This window comes from Aythya fuligula, chromosome 17 (assembly GCF_009819795.1).
Source record: "Aythya fuligula isolate bAytFul2 chromosome 17, bAytFul2.pri, whole genome shotgun sequence".
NCBI lineage: Eukaryota > Metazoa > Chordata > Aves > Anseriformes > Anatidae > Aythya > Aythya fuligula.
In genome coordinates this window covers 2837013-2855745 of record NC_045575.1, presented here as the reverse complement: position 1 = coordinate 2855745, position 18733 = coordinate 2837013, and the positions used below count along the sequence as shown (strand labels likewise).

Below are 18733 nucleotides of genomic sequence, written 5' to 3'. Positions count from 1 at the left end.
CAGTGACAGGACTGCAGAGCTCATCTGGTTTAGTATTTGCACAACTCCTCCACTTTCGGTGCCCCCCAGCACACAGAGGCCAGACTTAAGCAGTTTCACTTTCTGTTTGTGCTGAATTCTGGGCAGTCACCGAGGCAGGAGGAGGTTGGCTACAGAAAGCCACGCGCAATTTCCACCGCAGCTTTTAAAAGAAAGAGCTACGGACACGTTCGGCTTGGTACTGCAAAAGCTTCCAAGCGTCCTGCTGTATGGTAACCCTGACAAAAAGCCACGTGGGTGAGCATTTGACCTTCCTCCCATCCGTCCCAGCAAGCCCCCAGTGACTTAGGACACAGCAGAGAGCAAGGAGCTGCACCTCTCTGCCTCCTCTCCCACAGACCCACTGTTGTAACCGAGGTGGGAGAAAGCATTACTCAGCTGACGACGTTACACGGATCCCTGCGAGTTTTTAATTACGCTCCTCCACAGCAGTTTCTGTTCTCCTCGCAAGCTGAATCCCGCTGTGCTCTGTGAACGCAGAGAGGTGTAGCTTCCCATCGGAAACTGCACTAGACACAGCTTTCAGATCAATTTCAGACACTCTAAAGAATAAATATTTGCCTTTTAGACCAACATTGCAGCCTCTCAAGGCTAAAGTCGGCTGTGGCAGGACTGGCTTAGCACCTAGATAAGAGATAATTTCCTTCCTCGGCATGAATCACCCCTCCACTCTCTCTATTACAACCTCCTTCCACCAGCAGAGGAAATGAGAAAAACGAACCGAAGGGAGTTAAGTTCAACTGAAACACATTCAGCAACCCGGGCAGCTCCCGTCTGCCGACAGCACGTGGAAGGTTCTGCGTTAGCCCCGCTCCTTCCCACTAGGTTTGAACACGATTAAGTTTTTTAAGAGGGCAAACAGCAGTTACAATGCCATCAGCACGGTCTTTTTTTTAAAAGCAATCTCTCGCAAGGAAAATTCAAACTCAGTGCTTTTCCCAGCCCAAAGGCAACTCCTGATTTTGCCACAGTGAGAAAAACCAAGCCCCAATTCTGGTGACTCTCTTGAGCACAAGGACACCAGGAAGGTTCAAGTGGTGGAGAGGCATCGCTGAACGCAGAAACGGAAAATCCTGATTAAAAAATACAAATGAAAGAAGCAGGCAGGTGAAGCTGTAAGGACAAGTGGGAAGCCAGAGCACACCACACAGCTCAGATTTCCTCGTAAATCACCACCACGCAGCGGAAAGCAGCCACGCAGAGTTCTGACCCCACTGAACGTAACGGATCTGTGCCCGGCCCTCTTCACTGCTCTTCAGGAAACCCAAGCAACTGGACCAGCTGGGGTTGTGCTCACTTACAACCCACCAGCCTCGATCCTCCCCCAGTTTCCTACCAGGATGTCCCAATCCCAGCCAGCAGGGCTGGAGAGGCCCAGCAGGAATTCCCACTCGTATCCAGTTTCAAGGGGCTCGAATGCGGTCGCTTTATAAACCTCAACAGAAGAAAAGCTGGCCTGTGGGTTGCTCTCCCAGAAAGGTGCTGGGATTCAGGGGGGGTAGAAGGAGCCTCCAACACGACTTGGGGTTTATTTAGCACGTGGCAGCCAGCCCGATGAATTCCAGGTCAATGCTAGGGAAGAGATGCTGCAGGACCCCCAGCTCAGCCTGCAGGCTCACGGTACAGCAGCCAGGTAGTTAACCTGGTGGAGATTTCCTTCTCAGGGGCTGCCCAGCTCAGCACCCTCCCAGGATGACTCCATGGAGCTGTCCTGCAGCCACCGCTGTCAGCTGTCCCAAAGAGAAGGCTTCCACCATACCTGAAGAGAATTTTTTTTCCCCTATTCATACAAAAAACACCAGAGGGTCAAGGCAGAGCTGCTTGAACTGCTCCCAAAAGCAGTCCCGTGTTCTCTGGCACCTCCGCAGAACCTGCCCGCACCTCTCTGGCCACAGAAGAGCCTCCAGAAGAGGGGCAGGAGGATGCTGAAGTGATGCTGAGCTCTCTCCCAGGCTCCTAACAAAGGCTCTGCAAACAGCTCCCGAAACCTATTAGGATTAATAGACTAAATACTTACTTCTGTTACACTGAGACCTAGAAAGCTGGTGGACTGGCACTACCCTCTAAAACAAGCTGTGATAACAGGGCATTCTGCTGGCTTTTTCCCCATATTACCACTATGAAACACACAAAGGTAACCACACCAACCAAAATTTAAATGCTCAGAGCTTGCTCCTGCACCAGACACAGCATGACCCATACAACACCTGGGTGCTGGGAGCACATTTTGGCCATCAGATGCAATACACTCTGAACTCCACACTCTGTCTGCAACAGCATCACAGCTTTGGTGTTTACAGCAACATGCTTCTGACCTTCACAGCTGCAAAGAATAACTCAAAAGATCTCAGATTAGCAAAAAAATACCAAATCAAACTTTGGAGACAACTCTTCAAGAGCTATCAGCTGTAAATGCATCGCTAAGTGGGTGCTGATGTTCCCCAACTGCTATCCCAGCACTGACCGGGCTCTGCTGGAGTTGTCACCAGGCAATTTTGCATACAAACGCCTCTGCTCTGGAGAGGAACATCAGCTGACAGCCTGAGCCAGTCCGGGAGGAGTCCTGGCCTGCCCTAAAAGCAAGGCTGATGAAGCCTGTAGCCCAGAAACAAGCTCTTCTACAAGCGGGCATGGGTCCTGCTCCACCACCCAGCTTCAGCAACCTGCCTGCTGCTGCCAGCAGCACCGCACCACAACTTCAGCCTGAGCACCTCCAGAAACATCCAAGGGCACTTGCAGTGCCCTTCTGACACCCCGAAGCACTTCACTTCCTACCCAAGTATGATCTGTACAGCTTACGTATCCCACTGCGTAAATCTCTCCAAGAGCAGACATCTCACAGCTGTGGTTTTCACTGCTCCGAGGTGCTGTGCCACATAAACGTATCCCTTCCGCTCCCAAGACCGGGATGATTTCCTGCTGTAGCACGGGACAGATTCCAGTTATGCCGACCAAACCCACGCAACAATATTAGCAACAAAAGAGAGGAGGACCTGGGGACTTGAGGGGCACCAGTCCTCTGTACAGACCTCTGTAAGGCGCTGCATCCCGATGCAATTCCTTCAACCATTAACACAAACCCTAGCCAGAGGAAGGAGGAAGAAAGGATAGGGTGATGTGGCTGCAAGCATTCGGTGGCGACGAGGAGGAAGCTAGTGTAAGGCAGCAAAAATCAGGCTGATGGCCAGTAACATCCTTAAAAGCCACACAAAGCGAAGAGCAGAAGCCAACGCCACAGACTCGACGCATCTGACTCCAGCCTATCTGCCCCAAAGTGTACACGTGCTAACTCAGATCTCTCTTTTCTGCTGGTGGCGATGCTCACATCACCTGTACCTTCCTGCTGGGTGGATGTGGCCAACAAGACAGGTTTTGGCCCAAGCCGAGCAGTAAGGGGCACATCGGGGTAAGGGAAACCAGGGGAACTTCTTCGTTCCCAACCAAATGGGAAAGTTTCTACCTTGCAGGTCCATCTGCACGTAAGTTTCTACCTTGCAGGTCCATCTGCCAACGCAGCGACATTGTGCAGGGCGTGATAAGCCGGCATGTCAGTGCCAAAGCAAGTGCCCCCATGTATTTTCCTCTGGTGGTGAGGAGGCAGAAGTTAGGCCTGGAGGGTGAAATAAGACACATTGGCAAAAACATGCGTTTGTAGATAAGCCGCATCCAAAGTAGGAGCTCTTAAAAAGAAAGGCACCAGGAAGCTACACAAAGCTAGGGCACATCACACAAACACAGCTTCTCATCTTTGGAAGAAATTCCACTACCACCGCCCGGGAGCGTTTTTCGCAGTCCGGTTACGCACGCAGCTTTTGTGGGACCAACCATCGGGGTTGGCCCAACAAAAACCACCGCGCTTCTTCCCCCAGCAGGCAGGACACACGCCCGGCAAGCACCTTCCCGAGCCCTGCTGCCAGCATCGGCTGCCACTTCAGCGTGGTAAATCCTATCTGTGCTCCTGCTGGAGCACACGGCAGGCTTTACCTGCTCAGTCCAGACACGGAGTAGGGGAAGGGGAGAGGCTGAAGGCCAACATCAGAAGAAAGTGACTGATAAAAGCCACTGTGCTACCCACGTATGGGAGCCGTGCCGTTCAGGTACACATGGAGAGTTGCAGTTTCACTTGCTAGGTGCCACACCACCCACGGCATTAAGCAAAGGCTTAATGAAGTTACTCCTCCAAGACCCGGCTGAGGTTCCTGGGCGGCGCAGCCCCATCTCTCTTGATGCTTCCACGCTGGATCTGCCACCACGGGGAGCACCCGGGGCACGCCGCTGTCCCCCGGGCCCAGCTCCTGCAGCTCTGTTTTCTTGGGGAAATTATAAAGAAAAGCACAGTAAAGCTGGTAGGGATGAGAGGGGTTTTGGAGGGCAGACTCAACACCCAGCCTACGTACCAACTCGTCTCTAAAAGCACGTTATGAGGTGGTTTCAAAGAGCAAAACACCTTGAGTTACGAACAAAAATATCGAGTTTGTGTTTAAATTGCGGACGCATGTTTAATTCTATCCCTGGTGCATTTTTAATTGCTTAGGCAGTTCTTAGATAGCAAAAGGCGTGATCTAGAACACACGTTCCGGATTATTTTTCACAGATTACTTCATAAATTCAAAAAGTTTATTCTCCTTCCCCCCCAGAGGGAAAGGGAACCCTTCAGGGAATAAACCCTGGGCGAAGTGATAAAACTTCTCTTTCCATTTCCCCACGCATCCTCCCCTTTATCCCCCATCCCTGGGAAGGCAGCGAGGAGGCTGTGCCCGGAGCCGCGGCCAGGTAACCGGGCTCAGCACTCCCGAAGTCGCGAAGCGATTTGAGGCGTTTCGTGAGGTAAAAAAATACCCAAATTGGCTCCCAAGAGCCTCGATGGGGTACGAGAAGCCGCGGGCTCCCCCCCCCCCCCCATGAGGCGGAGCGGGGCGCGGGGCCCTCACGGAGCTGCCCCGCGGCCCGGCCCGGCCCGGCCCCGCCGGGGGCTCCCGCTCCGCTCCCGCTCCTCCCGGGGCCGCCGCCACGCCCGGAGCCGCCGCCGGGTGCCCGGGGCCGTGCTGAGCCGAGCCGGGCCCGCTGCCGGCCCCACATTGTTCCCCCGGCCCGGCCCGGCCTCCTCCTCCTCCTCCTCCTCTCCTCTCCCCTTCCCTTCCCGCTGCAAACTTCGCCCGCCCGCTCCGGACCTGCTCCGGCTCCGGTCCCGGCTCCGGTCCCGGTTCGGGCTCGGGCTCCGGTTCCGACTCGTAGTCCTCCTCGTCGGCGCTTCCAGACATGGCCATGGCTCATGGTGGGCCCAGGCGGAGCCGAGCTGACATGGCTGGAGCGGCGCTGCTGGCGGAGCCCCGCTCCCCGCACACACACACACACATGCAGGAGGAGGAGGAGGAGGAGGAGGAGGAGGAGGAGGAGGAGGAGGAGGAGGAAGGGGGGGGCCGTGCATATTCATGCCAGGCAGCCAGGAAGGGGCTGGCCCTGGCGGCACGGCCAATCGCGGCCCGCTCGCACAAAGCCGGCCTGCGGGGACAGCGGGGACAGCGGGGGCACCCCCGGCACCCCCCCGGTTCTCCCCCTTTTTTTTTTTCCCCCCTCTAGCAGCGGGGCCCTGCCTGGCTGAGCCGGGCCGAGCGGCGCTGCACGGGCTGAGAGGGAGACAAAGGAACCGGGCTGGGAACGGCTCCGGGCACCCCCACACGGAGCTGGGATTTTGGGGATGCTGCCCCTGAACCTCTGCACCCCTGGCCCTGCACAACTCAGAGGGGCCCAGGGGGATAAAGGCCCCTCTGGGGGGTGAGATGGGCACGGGGGGAGCTGCTGGGGAGCCCCAGGACAGCGCCTCGGCTGCAGGAGGCACGGTGGAGGGCGTGCTGCTGGGGGGCAAGGCAGGCAGGCCTGAAGCAGGGTGCTGAGAATTGGGTTTCCCATCGCGCCGCTGGGCCTGCTGCTTGCAGGGGAAGTCCCGCTTCCATGCAAGTTGGTAGGATTTCGCCTCTGGCTCCGACGCCCACAACGCAGAATTAAAGATGAGATTAAATATTTGCATGTGCCGAGCAACCGAGAAGCCATACAGCGGCAGATCCAATGGTCTTCGCGGCAGGATTTTTGCCAAACGAGTCGCGGCTCGGTGCCCTGGGCTGCAGCACCACGTGGCTGCACCGGCCCGGCGGTGGCCTGGCAGAAGAGGCAGCAACAGGCAGGAGCTGGCACACGAGCGGCGATGCTGCCTTGTGCCTTTGCCCCTCAGAGCCTCACCTCCCAGCTTTAAGCAGCAAAGTTCAGCCCAGCTTTAAACACAGTTACAGGTGACTGCTGGACAAGCCAAGCGAATCGTGTCATTACACCCCTTCCTTATTGTGAACGCATTAAAGATCCATTTCTTGTTTGCACATCTGTCCTCTTGCCAAATCAAGCTCCCATTATGGGTAAGCGATGGTATTCTCCCAACCCCTGCTTGCTGTGATGCCAGGAGCGAGGCCTTTACCTGCAGCCTATGGTGTGGCTCTCCAGCGTGCCATGGGCTACGTTCAGCCCGTCTCCTCAGGTTTCTCTCTCCCCCATTGTGCTTGTACACAACCCAGAGCGGGAACAGATGAAAGCTGAGGCACGCAAGGCATGTGCCTAAGGCCTTGGCTTTCAGAAGCACAAGGTAGGATCAGAATCCAACATTTTCTGGAGGAGAGAGGGAAGGGGGGATGCGTTTCCCGCTAGAGGCCTACAGAGGAGAGCTTAAAGATACAAAGCGAGGATAACCGACACGCTTACCGCGGTGTTTGTGGTTCGAGCAGTCGGCCTCCAGCAGGGGCAGGAGAACAGATAACATCGGGAAGGATATGCTGGGTCCCACACCTGCCTGGGGCAGGCCAAGCCTCCAGCCCAGGCTCAGGTTCCACTCCAGGCTCCCCACTCCACGTTTAGCTCCACAATCCAGATGGGAGAAAAAACAACTCATGACACCCCCCAAGGACAATCCACCGGTCACACCGCGGTGAAATGTCATTCACAACGAATTAAATCATGACATAGATCCTCCTCCTCTCATCTGTGACAAGCCCCAGCACTGGTGATACTGGCGTTAGCCCACCTGGGCTGCAGCAGGTCGCATCGAGCCACGCTCCCCAGCCACCCGCGAGCGTGTTCCAGTCTGCCACTTGCAACAGCAACACAACTGACAAATTAGCTCTAATTACGAGGCCTGCGTTAACCACTGAAGACGCACGCGCCAAGATCTCAGAGTGATTTTCAAATGCTAGGTAAACTTTGAAGAGCTGGCATTAAAAAAAAAAAAAAGAAAGCGGATAGGATATGACATAAAATAGCAAATTGTGAATCAGTGGGGGGGGGAAACACCGCAACAAAATGAACCTTTCCAATTGTAATTGCTCTCTGAAAATCTCATCTTGTACAAGAGCAGCTAAGCATTCAAAGATATATTTAATACACAGAAAGAACTATTAAAAGAGCATTTTCCAGCTTGATCCTTTCGGCTTGTCTACTCTGGAGAACACTAAATTACAACAAATAGTGAGCAACCCTTGTGCGAATTGTTCTAGCAGTGCACACTTCACTGTCCTGCTACGGTTTACAGCAGTTCAGAAAACAAAACAAGCAGTACTGACCCTAGCCATGCCTGTATTGGTGTAACTGTGCCCGTACTTCAGCTTTGTGCGATGTAATTTGCGTGATGTAATAAGGAATAAATAACATCCTAGACTGAACCACTGAACTAGCCTTAACAGAAACGGCATGAAAACAGCCAGTACTTCCCATTCTGAACTGTTGTGTTGATTGTGTCCCTCCTGAAGTCCCATATAAGTCTCATCAATACCACCATCTCCACAGAAATCAATTACACTGTCACCAACTGAGACAATAAACCTCAAGTGAAGAATAAACAGCAGGAGGAGGTGAGTGCCAAACAACCAGATTTCATTCTCATGCAAATACCCTTTAGTAAAACCAAGATGGGGATGGACGGACGGACTACAACCTGCACTGTACGTGCTTGCTCTCGAGCAGCTCTACTACCAACAGATTTCAGCTGTTGCTATCAGTGCTCAGTGCTAAACAGCACCCGTGTGTCTGTATTACACACTGAAGTTTATGATTCTACGATTCCCAAGTTGAGGTGAACAAGTTTTCAATACAATACAAATATACCTTTGATTTGAACCTTCCTTTGAAGCTTCTTATGTTTCTTTATAGACTAATTGTATTTTGCTGACAGTAGAAAAATATTTAAGAGAAAAGTTTAAAAAAAAATAAAATGCAAAATTGGTTTATATGTAAGTTCTTGGAAAAAAGATCTTGTGATTTGAGCTTGTGCTGCTTTCTGTAGGCCAGTAGGTATGTTTTTGAAAAACAAACCCATTGAGATGCTTACGAGTCAGCTTCTTGACCTGTATCAGAATAAGAAAGTTACCCAATAGCTTTCTAAGGATCATTATTTTGGTGCAAGTGTCCATTCGTATGAGATATGATCCTAACTGTTGGGCCTGGTCAAATTTCATAACACTTTTCTCAAGAGTTCTGGCCAGTATTTCAGTCATATTCTCAACACTGTCAGAAACAATCTGGCAACCTTTTGTCTTCAACTATCCATCTCGTGTCTTGATCTTACTACTTCCCACTATTTATTTTATCTGAACTATGACATAAGAGTAGTCATCAGATGCCCTGAGTATCCATTGCAATCTCTTTAATAAACCATCCGATTGATCAACCTTAGATCAAATAAAGTAACTCAAGATGAAATAATCTATTGATTGCTCCCTCCACATAATGCCTCCTGCACATACTTTCTACCCAGTCAGTGTCCAACACATGAGAGGCAAAGAAGGCAAGGGCTGTACGACTCTCTTGAAGACTGACAACCTTGGGCTATTACAGGGTAGCTGAGGAGCAACACACGAAACAACAGGAGCCCAGACAGAACGTGCTGGTGGCAACTCACGCGCTCAAATCTTTCTCAGAAGCCTTGTTTAAAAAAAAAGCCATCCCATCATCTTAAGAATATAATAAGACCACAGAAAGTGTGCTGAAACACTGACTTCATTGCCACATAAGGCAAAAGCTCCAAATCTTGGGAACCTGCTGATACAGAACTGAGGTCTTCTATCTTCACAGCATCACATCTGTGTAAATGGAGAGGTACCAAGAAACTCAACAGTGCCTGAGATCGGGATGTACAAATATACTCTCTACATGAAGAGCCATGGCATGACGGGGGCTATCTGCTGGGAAATGAGGAAAATCCTGCCATGCTTCCTTCCACAAATCCTTATATCACAGAGGGCTCACCTCCAAGAGCCATGTCCTGCCAGTAAATCCAAAAACTAGTGAAGTAGGCTCAAAAGAAGGTAAGAAATGACTGCCATGCTGTGGAGGAACATGCAAATAAATGTGGTTCCTAGCTAAAAGAGTGGATTAACCAGAATATGTAACCTGCTTTCCTTTAAGTAGCTCTGCACTCTCAACACACAGCACAAAACGCTCTCGCTGAGACAATCAGTTGTGTCCGATGTCTGGCAGCAGCTCTCAAACCTTGAGACCAAACCCAAACATTCAGTGGCAAACAAACGGTACACTGAAATGTAAGCAAAGAAAGCGCTCAAGTATGTTTTTCCTCATGAGAGCTCAGGTGCTGGGCTGTCAACTACAACCTCTATTTGGATTTGTAGGGAAACATGCAGGACAAAAACAAGCAAAACACGCTTAACTATGTCTCAAAGCTGCTTCACTTTTATCAGACCTTCTCTATTTCTTTTGTTAGATTAGCTAATTTTCAAAAAGGAGAGCGCTTCTGTGCCTCTTAGATCTGGTCTACCAGTGCCTGCAGGAAAGTCATAAAGTTGAAACAAGACCTCATTTATATTCTCAGCAGACTTTAATTTCAGTGTGCTATGGAACTAAAAGGAAGCCATCTTCTCAGGGACAGAACATACAATTCAATTCTGTTCTGAAAAGTGCACGCAGGATTAATGTCCATAATTGCGCAGCACGTACCGTGGAATGACAAACGCCTTCCACGTTGCTCTGCCAATGTGCTTCGATCCAGAAACAAAACTATTAAATCTCAGATACGGAACTCAAAGCTTGAATGGTTTTAATGTCGGGGCGGGGGAGAGCCTAAGGATGCTCAAATATTTAATCAGATTCAAATCTTAGCTTTTGGTTTGGTTTTGTTGGCCAACTCGGCAAGGCATGTAGTCCAGCTCCTGGTGATAAAATTTGAGACCCATCAACCCATTTCATGCGCACCACATTCAGAAAAGGTCTTAGGACTCACGCAGTTTTTTCATCAGCACTTTTACTGCCATGAAATAAAGTGGCAATCTTGAAAAATGGCAGTCAAGACCTTAGTTGGAAAAAATTGATGTTACTGAATATTCTTGCATATGTTGGAAGAATGACAATGGGAAGAACACATAAATCTTCCACTATGATACCTGGAGCACAACAGTTTGAAAATAGAGATGTCTGCTCATTTTTTCCAATCTGTTCAAATTTCTACTCAGAGCCAAAATGGCTCTAATTTACCTGTTTGATGTATTAATCACATAAAGGCATCGGTCAAATTTCAAAGCAAGTGGCTGAGAGTTGATAAGAAGGGAAAATATTAAGTCAAAGATGGAAGATTAAGAAGGTGCTCATTCAAGTCCTTGCTATTTATAATTACTCCCTGAAGGGACACAATATTTCAAGTACAGCCTCTTGAGGTGAGAAATAATCTGTCAAGTCACCAGGCAAAGCTTTTAGAAGAATGCTGAGGCAATAGAAGTGAAGCTCTTTGGGGATATTATGTATGATATACATACACCAAACCCTGAAACTCCTCTGGCCTGCGTGGAGTTCCCACAGAAATGAATTTGTCTCGAGAACTAATGTTTGGAAGAGGCTGAAGCAGTGCTCAGAAAGATAAACAAGCCAGGCAAGGAGCTGCCTTCCTCACCAGCGCTGCCCCAGGAAAGCAGACATTTGACAGAAGCTCCCAGTAGCTTCAGCAACTCTTACTGCTTTGTGCAGAACCTGAAGAAGCCTTCAGTTCTGGTGCATCAGGTTTCTTCCTGCTCCCAAGTGCACTTAGCAAGGAAAGGGCTTCGTTTTGTGTATGTACAGCGACTGTGGGAAGTCCCCTTAAAAAAAATCCCCCAAACCTCAACTATGTGGTTTTGTTTCTTAATGGATTTGTCAGGAGCCAGAACTGGGGTACTCGTCTGAATACATTCCAGGGTTCTCCCACCACATGGCAACTGCTATTCCTACAGAGTGAAAGAACAGAAATGACTAAAAATTATTTAAATCACTGATTCCAATCACAAATGAAATCGGTAAAGAGAAAAACAAATTTAAATTGATTTTAATCTTGATTTTCTTTTGTACTTAAGTTACTTTCTGGCAGAAAAAAATATTAGCATCTGATAACTATCAAGAAATGTCTGATTTGCAGTAGATGATGAACTTTATAATCAGTACTTTTTATCAACAAATAGGGTTCACAATACACACGGATTTGTATATGCAAATCTTGCAGACTATGGGCATTTGTATCTGTTGTTGACACCTAGCAGAGTTGAAGCACTGCTGTGTGAGATCACTTCAAACACCTTTAAACTGGTGCCTGGTAAGGACAAAATGTGACAGTTTCAACAGTTTCAATTGCCTTTTCTTGCTCCTGTGTCATTGGAATGACTGATATAAAACTTAATTTGAATCACAACCAGAAAAAAACAAAGCCCAACAAATTACACAGAATTATTTTGATGTCCTTTTGTTTTGTTTTTGTTTTTGTTTTTTCCCTTTCTCCACCTTCCTAGCTGTTTTCTTACACTATAAATACTAAACTAAAAAAACAGTCGTTCAATGCTTGCTTTTAATTGTCAGTTTTTGCTTTCTAACATGTTCATATTTTCACAGGAAGTACCCTGAATGGCTCTCCAAGGGCTGCTCTGTCCTAGGGAATTTGGCACAGGTTTCCTGCTGCTAGGAATGTAGCTTTCCTGGTGGTAGCCCCCGGGCAGGCTCCTGATACTGATGCTGTTTTGATGCTGTGCCATTTATACGTGCTCAGATCTGTTTCAGACACCACTCCGGTTAAAACACTAATTGCTGGAACGAGTACCTCAGTGCTCTTGCTGCTCTGGGAGGAGCTGGCCTAGCAGTAGCTATGGTAGGAATTCTTGGTAAGCAAGCAAGTAAAAACTAGAAGTTTTTATTCAAAGGTTTTCAAAAACATTCATTGTCCACCTAGCACCTCTTCCTCTGAATTGAAAGAAAACCCGATGTAAAACAACACTCAACACTTCTGAAAAATCAGTGGTGCTAACCACAGCTAAGTTTTTTTTTTCAAGTTTAAGTTTACCCAACCTCTTGAATTCGTGCTATTTTTCTTTCTAATTTCTACATACATTCCAATTTTATTAACTCTTAGACCATTTAAATACTATTTCTGGCATTTGATGCCATGCACAAAGTTGCATACATGTTCATAAAACTGGAGCTATGCATAAAGATGCTCTATTATTAGAAACTGGTAGATCATCTTCCCTTCCCAGCATTATTCATGTGAAATACCAAGAAGAGAGAAGTTTCCTTGCTAGAAAATGGCAGCAGACATGTGCCAAAGGACCATTATGGGATCCAGATCCAGACAAACCATCACTGCCTTTTATTATTTAAAATACAAGTTATTCTGAAGAATCTAACACCCTTTTCCCCACCAGTCTACTTTGTGCGTGTGCATGTATGCACGCTATTTGCTTCAGACTATGAGCAGTGATCAGAAACCTTATTTCCAGACTAAGTTTATTTATGGCGTGTTTATACTCACTTGTTCTCATGCCAACATTGTCCACTGACTTAGATAACTCTTCTCCTCCCGTGGTATTTATATCCCCTGAAGTACTTACACACAGCAATCATCTCCCCCTTCAGCTTTGTTGTGCCATGCTGAACAAGGCATGCTCTTCTAGTCTCCTCTCTCAAACATCACATCTTGAACTCTATATGTGGTTCTGGAGTCCCATACCCGCCCTCATCTCAAAACCACCTGTAGTGGAACTAGAATAGTGATAGAGATGATCGAACATATGGTATGGTTTGTATACCAGAAGACATTGAAGTTCCTGGTGTTTTTCAGCTTGTTTTTCTGCTTTTCTACATGGAACTTTATTAACCAACGGGGTCACTGTTGCAGGATGCTATGGCTACCAGAAAGATCAACAGGTTCCACAAATTATTAGGTAAATTCATAGGAAATAAAAGTACCTACCAAGGGACAGCAAAACAAAGCTGATGATACGACCTTCTAGCTTAACTGTGAAGTTAAGCAAAGGAAAGACTGCTGTCTGCCCTGTTCTTACAGCCCCTCTAACAGTGGGGCTGCCCACTGTCGAAGCAGGACACCGCATACAAAGACTGTCTGGTCTGACCGAGTATGTCCAGGTCAGTGCTTCCTCAACCATTTTTTAAAATCACTTTTTTTTTCCTGATTCCCACACACACCAATACATAGCTACAAACATTATTTTGCATTGCAATTGCAGGGAACGGTGTTTAAAATAAAACAAACAAAAGTTTAATTAAAATTTCGATTTGTAGCATTTACTAATTAATAGTACTCCTTTAAGTAGGGATATTAGCACTGCTCTATGATACTTTTCAAGTATTTTCTCTTAAAAGCAAGAAGCAACAATTACACAGAAGCAGCGTATGAACAGGGAGGTCAGAAAACCAGCCACATTTTCCAGTATTGTTAACCAGCCACTGAAAATTACAGCTTCATCTCCTGCTCACAGCCAGAGCTATACATATTTGGACACTTGCTATCATTACAAATGCAGTGCCTTCAGGTTTATGCCAGGTGAGAGAGATGAGAATCTGGTGCAGTCTGCATTTCTAACCCTTCACAGAGCAACAGAGTCCAAACACGTTTTACTTCTTTACAGCCACTCTTCATAGACAACTGAAGATCTTTATCACACTAAAAACTGAAAGCACTGCCACAGAGTGTAATTACGTGCTCCTGTAGTTGACTGTTGTCTTCCAGAAATAGGAAAGGATCTGAAAAAATACATTTGCTGCTTGGGCCATACTATGGGTTCCTCTAATAAGCCATTAGCCTTAATCCCTGTGCAGATGAAATGGTTTGCTACCAAACTTTCTGCTGAAATTTTCCACAGATCTTTACAAACAGTAATTCCACATCACAACCCAGAATGTGAAGCAGCAGCATCTACCAGGAATGAGCTCTGGGAGCGGAGAGGTGCCACTTGCCTGCTGCATGCAGCCCAAGAAGGTTGCAGCAGAGCTGGGAGCAGAACGCAGACCTTTGCCTCCCCTTCTGTACATTACACCTTCAAATGTCACCTCCTTGTTTCATCTCCTCACCAATACATCTCACCGATACTTCCGTTTCTTTTCTCAGTGAACAAAGTTTTTGAGAGAGCTGCAGAAAAACAGACAGCCTCAAATATCTTTAGAAAGGGTAGACGTGAGCGATGGATGCAGCACGAGGGGAGCACAGTACACGGATGGGACTCCCATGCATTCAGCTGAGTGTCTGCCCATCGCCCTGTCTGCTGTGAGCTGTGAATCAAGGCAAGTGAACATTTCTTTCCTAAAACCCGGAATTTCAGTCTTCAAACAATGGTTTTGCAGCACAGAACTGCACACACTGTTGTCATGCACATTAACGATGTGTAAAAGAACCTGTGAGTCAATTCTAAATAGAAATATTATTTGCTGCTTCTAAAATCACTCAGATTATTAAAAGCATGCTCTTTCAGAAGGAAGTCAACATAACTAAGCAAGCCCTTTCACAACATGGGTTATTCACATAATTAAGTTCTTTGCTGTCCCTTCCTTCTTCGGGGATCTCTTACCTTAGTAAGAGTTTTCTACCTCTGCTCTACGTTTTCCTTGTTCCATCTTTTCCATACTTGTTTCTCTCCTCATCCTGCTCTCTTGCTGTTTCTAGCCTCTTCCCTTCCTTTCTTTACAGTCATTTCCATTTTCTTTGAAATGTTTTGGCATTTAGTGCCGGCTTTATTCTTCCTTCTCCATCTGCTGCTCTTGTCTTTCTAAATCTCTTCTGGAGGCTTCTCTTGGGAGAAAGTAAGAGACACGTTTTTCGTTTATTGCCTCCTCTTTCTGAATTCCATTTCCTTTCTCTTACTTTAAGGACTTTGAAGCAGACAATCCTCCTTTCCCTGGAAGCTGGTGCACCAGCTACATCTTACCAGCCCCACAGAAGCCAGTGCCGTGCTGCATCCTATCTGCTGCTTGCTTTACACATCAGTATCTCCGGAAAGGCACTCTTAAATATTTGGCATTTCTCCTATATACTAGAAGAACCATACTACAGAAGCAAAATTAGTGCAGGGCGTTACTCCCCTGCCTTGTCCTCAACGTTTGTGGAATCTTCCAGCCATGGAGACCTGCTCCACCAGCTACACTCCAATTTTAAAGGGAGTTTCCCTCTCCCTTAGGGGTTTCTTCTCTGTAAAATCTGTTTCATTATCAGGATTTACAAAGAACAAAGGAGAAATAATGAACCTTAACCACTTACACCATTGCTTTTATACAAATTTCCCTTACATTGTCTTTCCAACTTATTTTAATTTGGGGCCCAAAGATGCAACACTAAGACACGTCCTCTGAGCCTGCTCACTTCGCCTCTGCTTCCAAGAAGGGAAATAGCTGTGGCATGAAAGGTGATGCACACGTTTGTGCATCAGAAGGGAATCCAACAAACTCCTTTTGCAGAACATTCAGCCAAACCTGTGTGTACCTTTCAAGTTAAGCATAATACCAGCTGATTACTGATTAAGCAAAATAAGTATGAATACTATGGTAAGTAAATGTTTTTTATTTGCAAATCTCAAGCTAAACTCTGACTTTCTATAAAGTTTTCCTCTTATTTGTGTGATGTGTAGAATTGTTTGTTATTATAACTTAGCACTAGGAATGATGCCTTTAAAAATGTCTGCTTCCAAAAAGGCTGATGGAAAATAAGCACCAGAAAGTTAAAAAAAAAAAAAAAAAAAAAAAAAAAAAAACACATACACAAATTTGCAGGCAGCAAGATGGATTTTGCAAAAAGGAATGAGATTAAAATCATGAAAAAAAAAAACAGAATCTCAATCTTTTACAGTTACTTATGTTGCCAATGCACAGAAATAAAATATAAGAAGTGAGACATCCATCAAGGATTCCAAAATAAAGTGAACAAGAACATGAACAAACACCAAAGCTTATGAAAAAAACCCTCCAAATATTAAGATGCTTACTTTTAACACAAGCTCAAAAAATTGAGCACAAGAGTCAACTGTTCCTTAGTTTTGCTTTCTAAGTTTCTCACACCAGTTTTCCTCTGGTCCCAGACATATTTTTTTTTATTTGATGTTTAAAGTATACTTGGCTGGTGAACAGCAGCTATCGAAGCAGAGGAGTGGAGCATCTGACATCTATTCCTCTCAAGGTTTTTAAACAAATCGTTGTTTTTAAACAACTCAATGTTTTAAACACAATGCATGCTCCTACAGACCTATTACAAAGTAAAAGGGAAATTGGCATTTAGCAAGCTGTACCTTATCTGAAATGCACCCAGCTAAAAGCCAGAAATAAGGCAGAAGCAGGATCTCATGCTGCCTTTGCTCCACTTTTCCCTAGCGGCTGCTGAAGTCCATGGTCTCCTACTCCCCGTCTGAAACCAGCAAACTCTCATGGCTACAAGTGATTATATACCAAGCCACAGCAAGTACACCAGCAAAGAGAGAACAGGGAAAATAATTCACTCGCAGTTAATGATTTGAAAGTTATTTACAATGATAATAACAACAGATTTTCAGTTAGAAGCCTGATTAAAGTTGACTGACCCTTTCAGGATTTCTAAAGAAATTATGTATTATAAAACTAATTCAGTGAAAAAGGACAATAAAAATAGAAGCGATGAGACATCATCCAAATAAGCAAAGCTGCTTTTACAGCACGCTGAATAACTGGAGTGTGGTAAACATACCACTGTTATAAATAACATTCAGCCTTTTGACATTATTCTTTAGTTAATTATTTCAAACTCTTCATAAGCATTAATGAAGCAAACCTCCCTGTTCTTCTGCAAAGTGGAGAGAATTACTCCCATATATAGGAAGAAAAATGAAGGTACAGAGACAAAAAACCCTCCAAAGTTAGTGGAAGATGTGTATGAGAAAAATTTTGTGCAGTATGACACAAAAAACATCCTCTCATCCAGATCAAAGTATTTGCTAAGTGATCAGTCTGTCGGATTTACGCAGCATTTAAATTTACACAAAATGTTGCATCAACATTTTCAAATTTAACTATGATTAGTAAATGACTAAGACATATCAAAGTTTTATACAGATAAGTAAGGCGCAAAAAAAATCCTTTTTAAAATAGAAACCCTACTAATTTCTCCCTACTGAGGCACCTTTATGTGTGCTGCTTCAACACACGGTCATAAAACTATTAAAAATAACTTTTCGTGTTAAAAGCGCTAGCTGCTGCCAAAGTATCACAGAAACCACTTGTCAGATTACAGCTAGAAAACACCAGGATCTGGCAACGATTAGTAAGGAATTGTGAATTGTGTCTCATTACCTTTGGGGTCTTCTTGGGCCAGCTGACCACAGGGACACCCGAAATGGCAAGATTTTGGTCATCATCAGCATGTTCCTTCAGAATGTTCTGTTGCGAACGAAAAGGTCTTTATTAACCAGAGAAATATTTTTCCAGCTGACGAGTGCAGAGACTTACAGAACACAACACCTACCCTGATGAAAAAGACTGACGTGATCCCTGCTGACTTGTTACACCTCTACGAGCTAATTTTGCTTCAGAGCTTCCGATTCACAACAAAGCTCACACGTTGTTAAAATGCCAGAAGTGCAGTTTCTTGCACAACAGACGGCAAAACCAATCAACGAATTGCCTCAAATATTACAGATTTCTTCAAAATTGGTGTGTCCAGAAGACACACCAGTGCTTTCCACTGGTAATGCCAACCATTAGCTCTCCCTTTAGACTCTAGCTCACTAAAACCCAAGCAACCACCACAACCAACACCTCCACCGGCCTTCCTTCCACACCAAAGGGCAGGCCAAGCTGTTGTAACCTAATTCACTCATGTAATCGGATAAGACGTTCAGTTTCCTGAGTATTCACTAAGAAACCAACTGACTTGGGATGGCACAGGACGAAGGGAAAAGATTGGTCTTCGTGCCCCCACCAAATCCTCTGCCTTGAAGCACTGGCCCAGACACCTCGTGAGTGCGTTGTGCTGCCCTACACAGCTTCTGCCGCTGAGAATTGTTCCCATTGCCACACAACCCAAGGCTGAGGTGGGGAAGACTCCTTTTAAGTGTACTCAGTGGTGTAGTTGGGAATCGTCCACGCTCCCCAACTCCGTACACGCTTACTAACCTCGCTACACAGCTCTTCAGGTGGAGTTCAGCAGCTGAAGATGACGACAAACGAAAACCCCAAACCAGGGGGATCCTGCGGAGCTGCTGAAAACTGAGGCCCAAATAAGTACTAACAGCTTAAGGAAGAAAAAAATTGCTCCAACTACACAAACAAGGGCAGCAGGTTGGAAACCGCCTTGTAAAGAATTTCGGAGATAACCCCAGACAATAAAAGTCAACACCATTGCTCCCAATTATACCGACTTCTTGAAAAAAAATTAATTAGA

The 18733-nt window shown here is 46.2% G+C and overlaps 1 protein-coding gene across 8 annotated transcripts in view; it reads right to left on the bottom strand.

The window, feature by feature from the left end:
- KDM2B (lysine demethylase 2B) overlaps positions 1–18733 on the bottom strand; it is a 74547-nt gene that overhangs the window by 18650 nt on the left and 37164 nt on the right. For 7 of the 8 annotated variants that reach the window (XM_032199163.1, XM_032199162.1, XM_032199166.1 and 4 more), the window contains one exon: positions 17644–17730. The exons of the other annotated variant lie outside the window; for it this stretch is intronic. In XM_032199163.1, coding sequence (XP_032055054.1) covers positions 17644–17730 — 87 coding nt within the window. The remainder of the gene's footprint in view (positions 1–17643; positions 17731–18733) is intronic. 8 annotated transcript variants of the gene reach the window in all.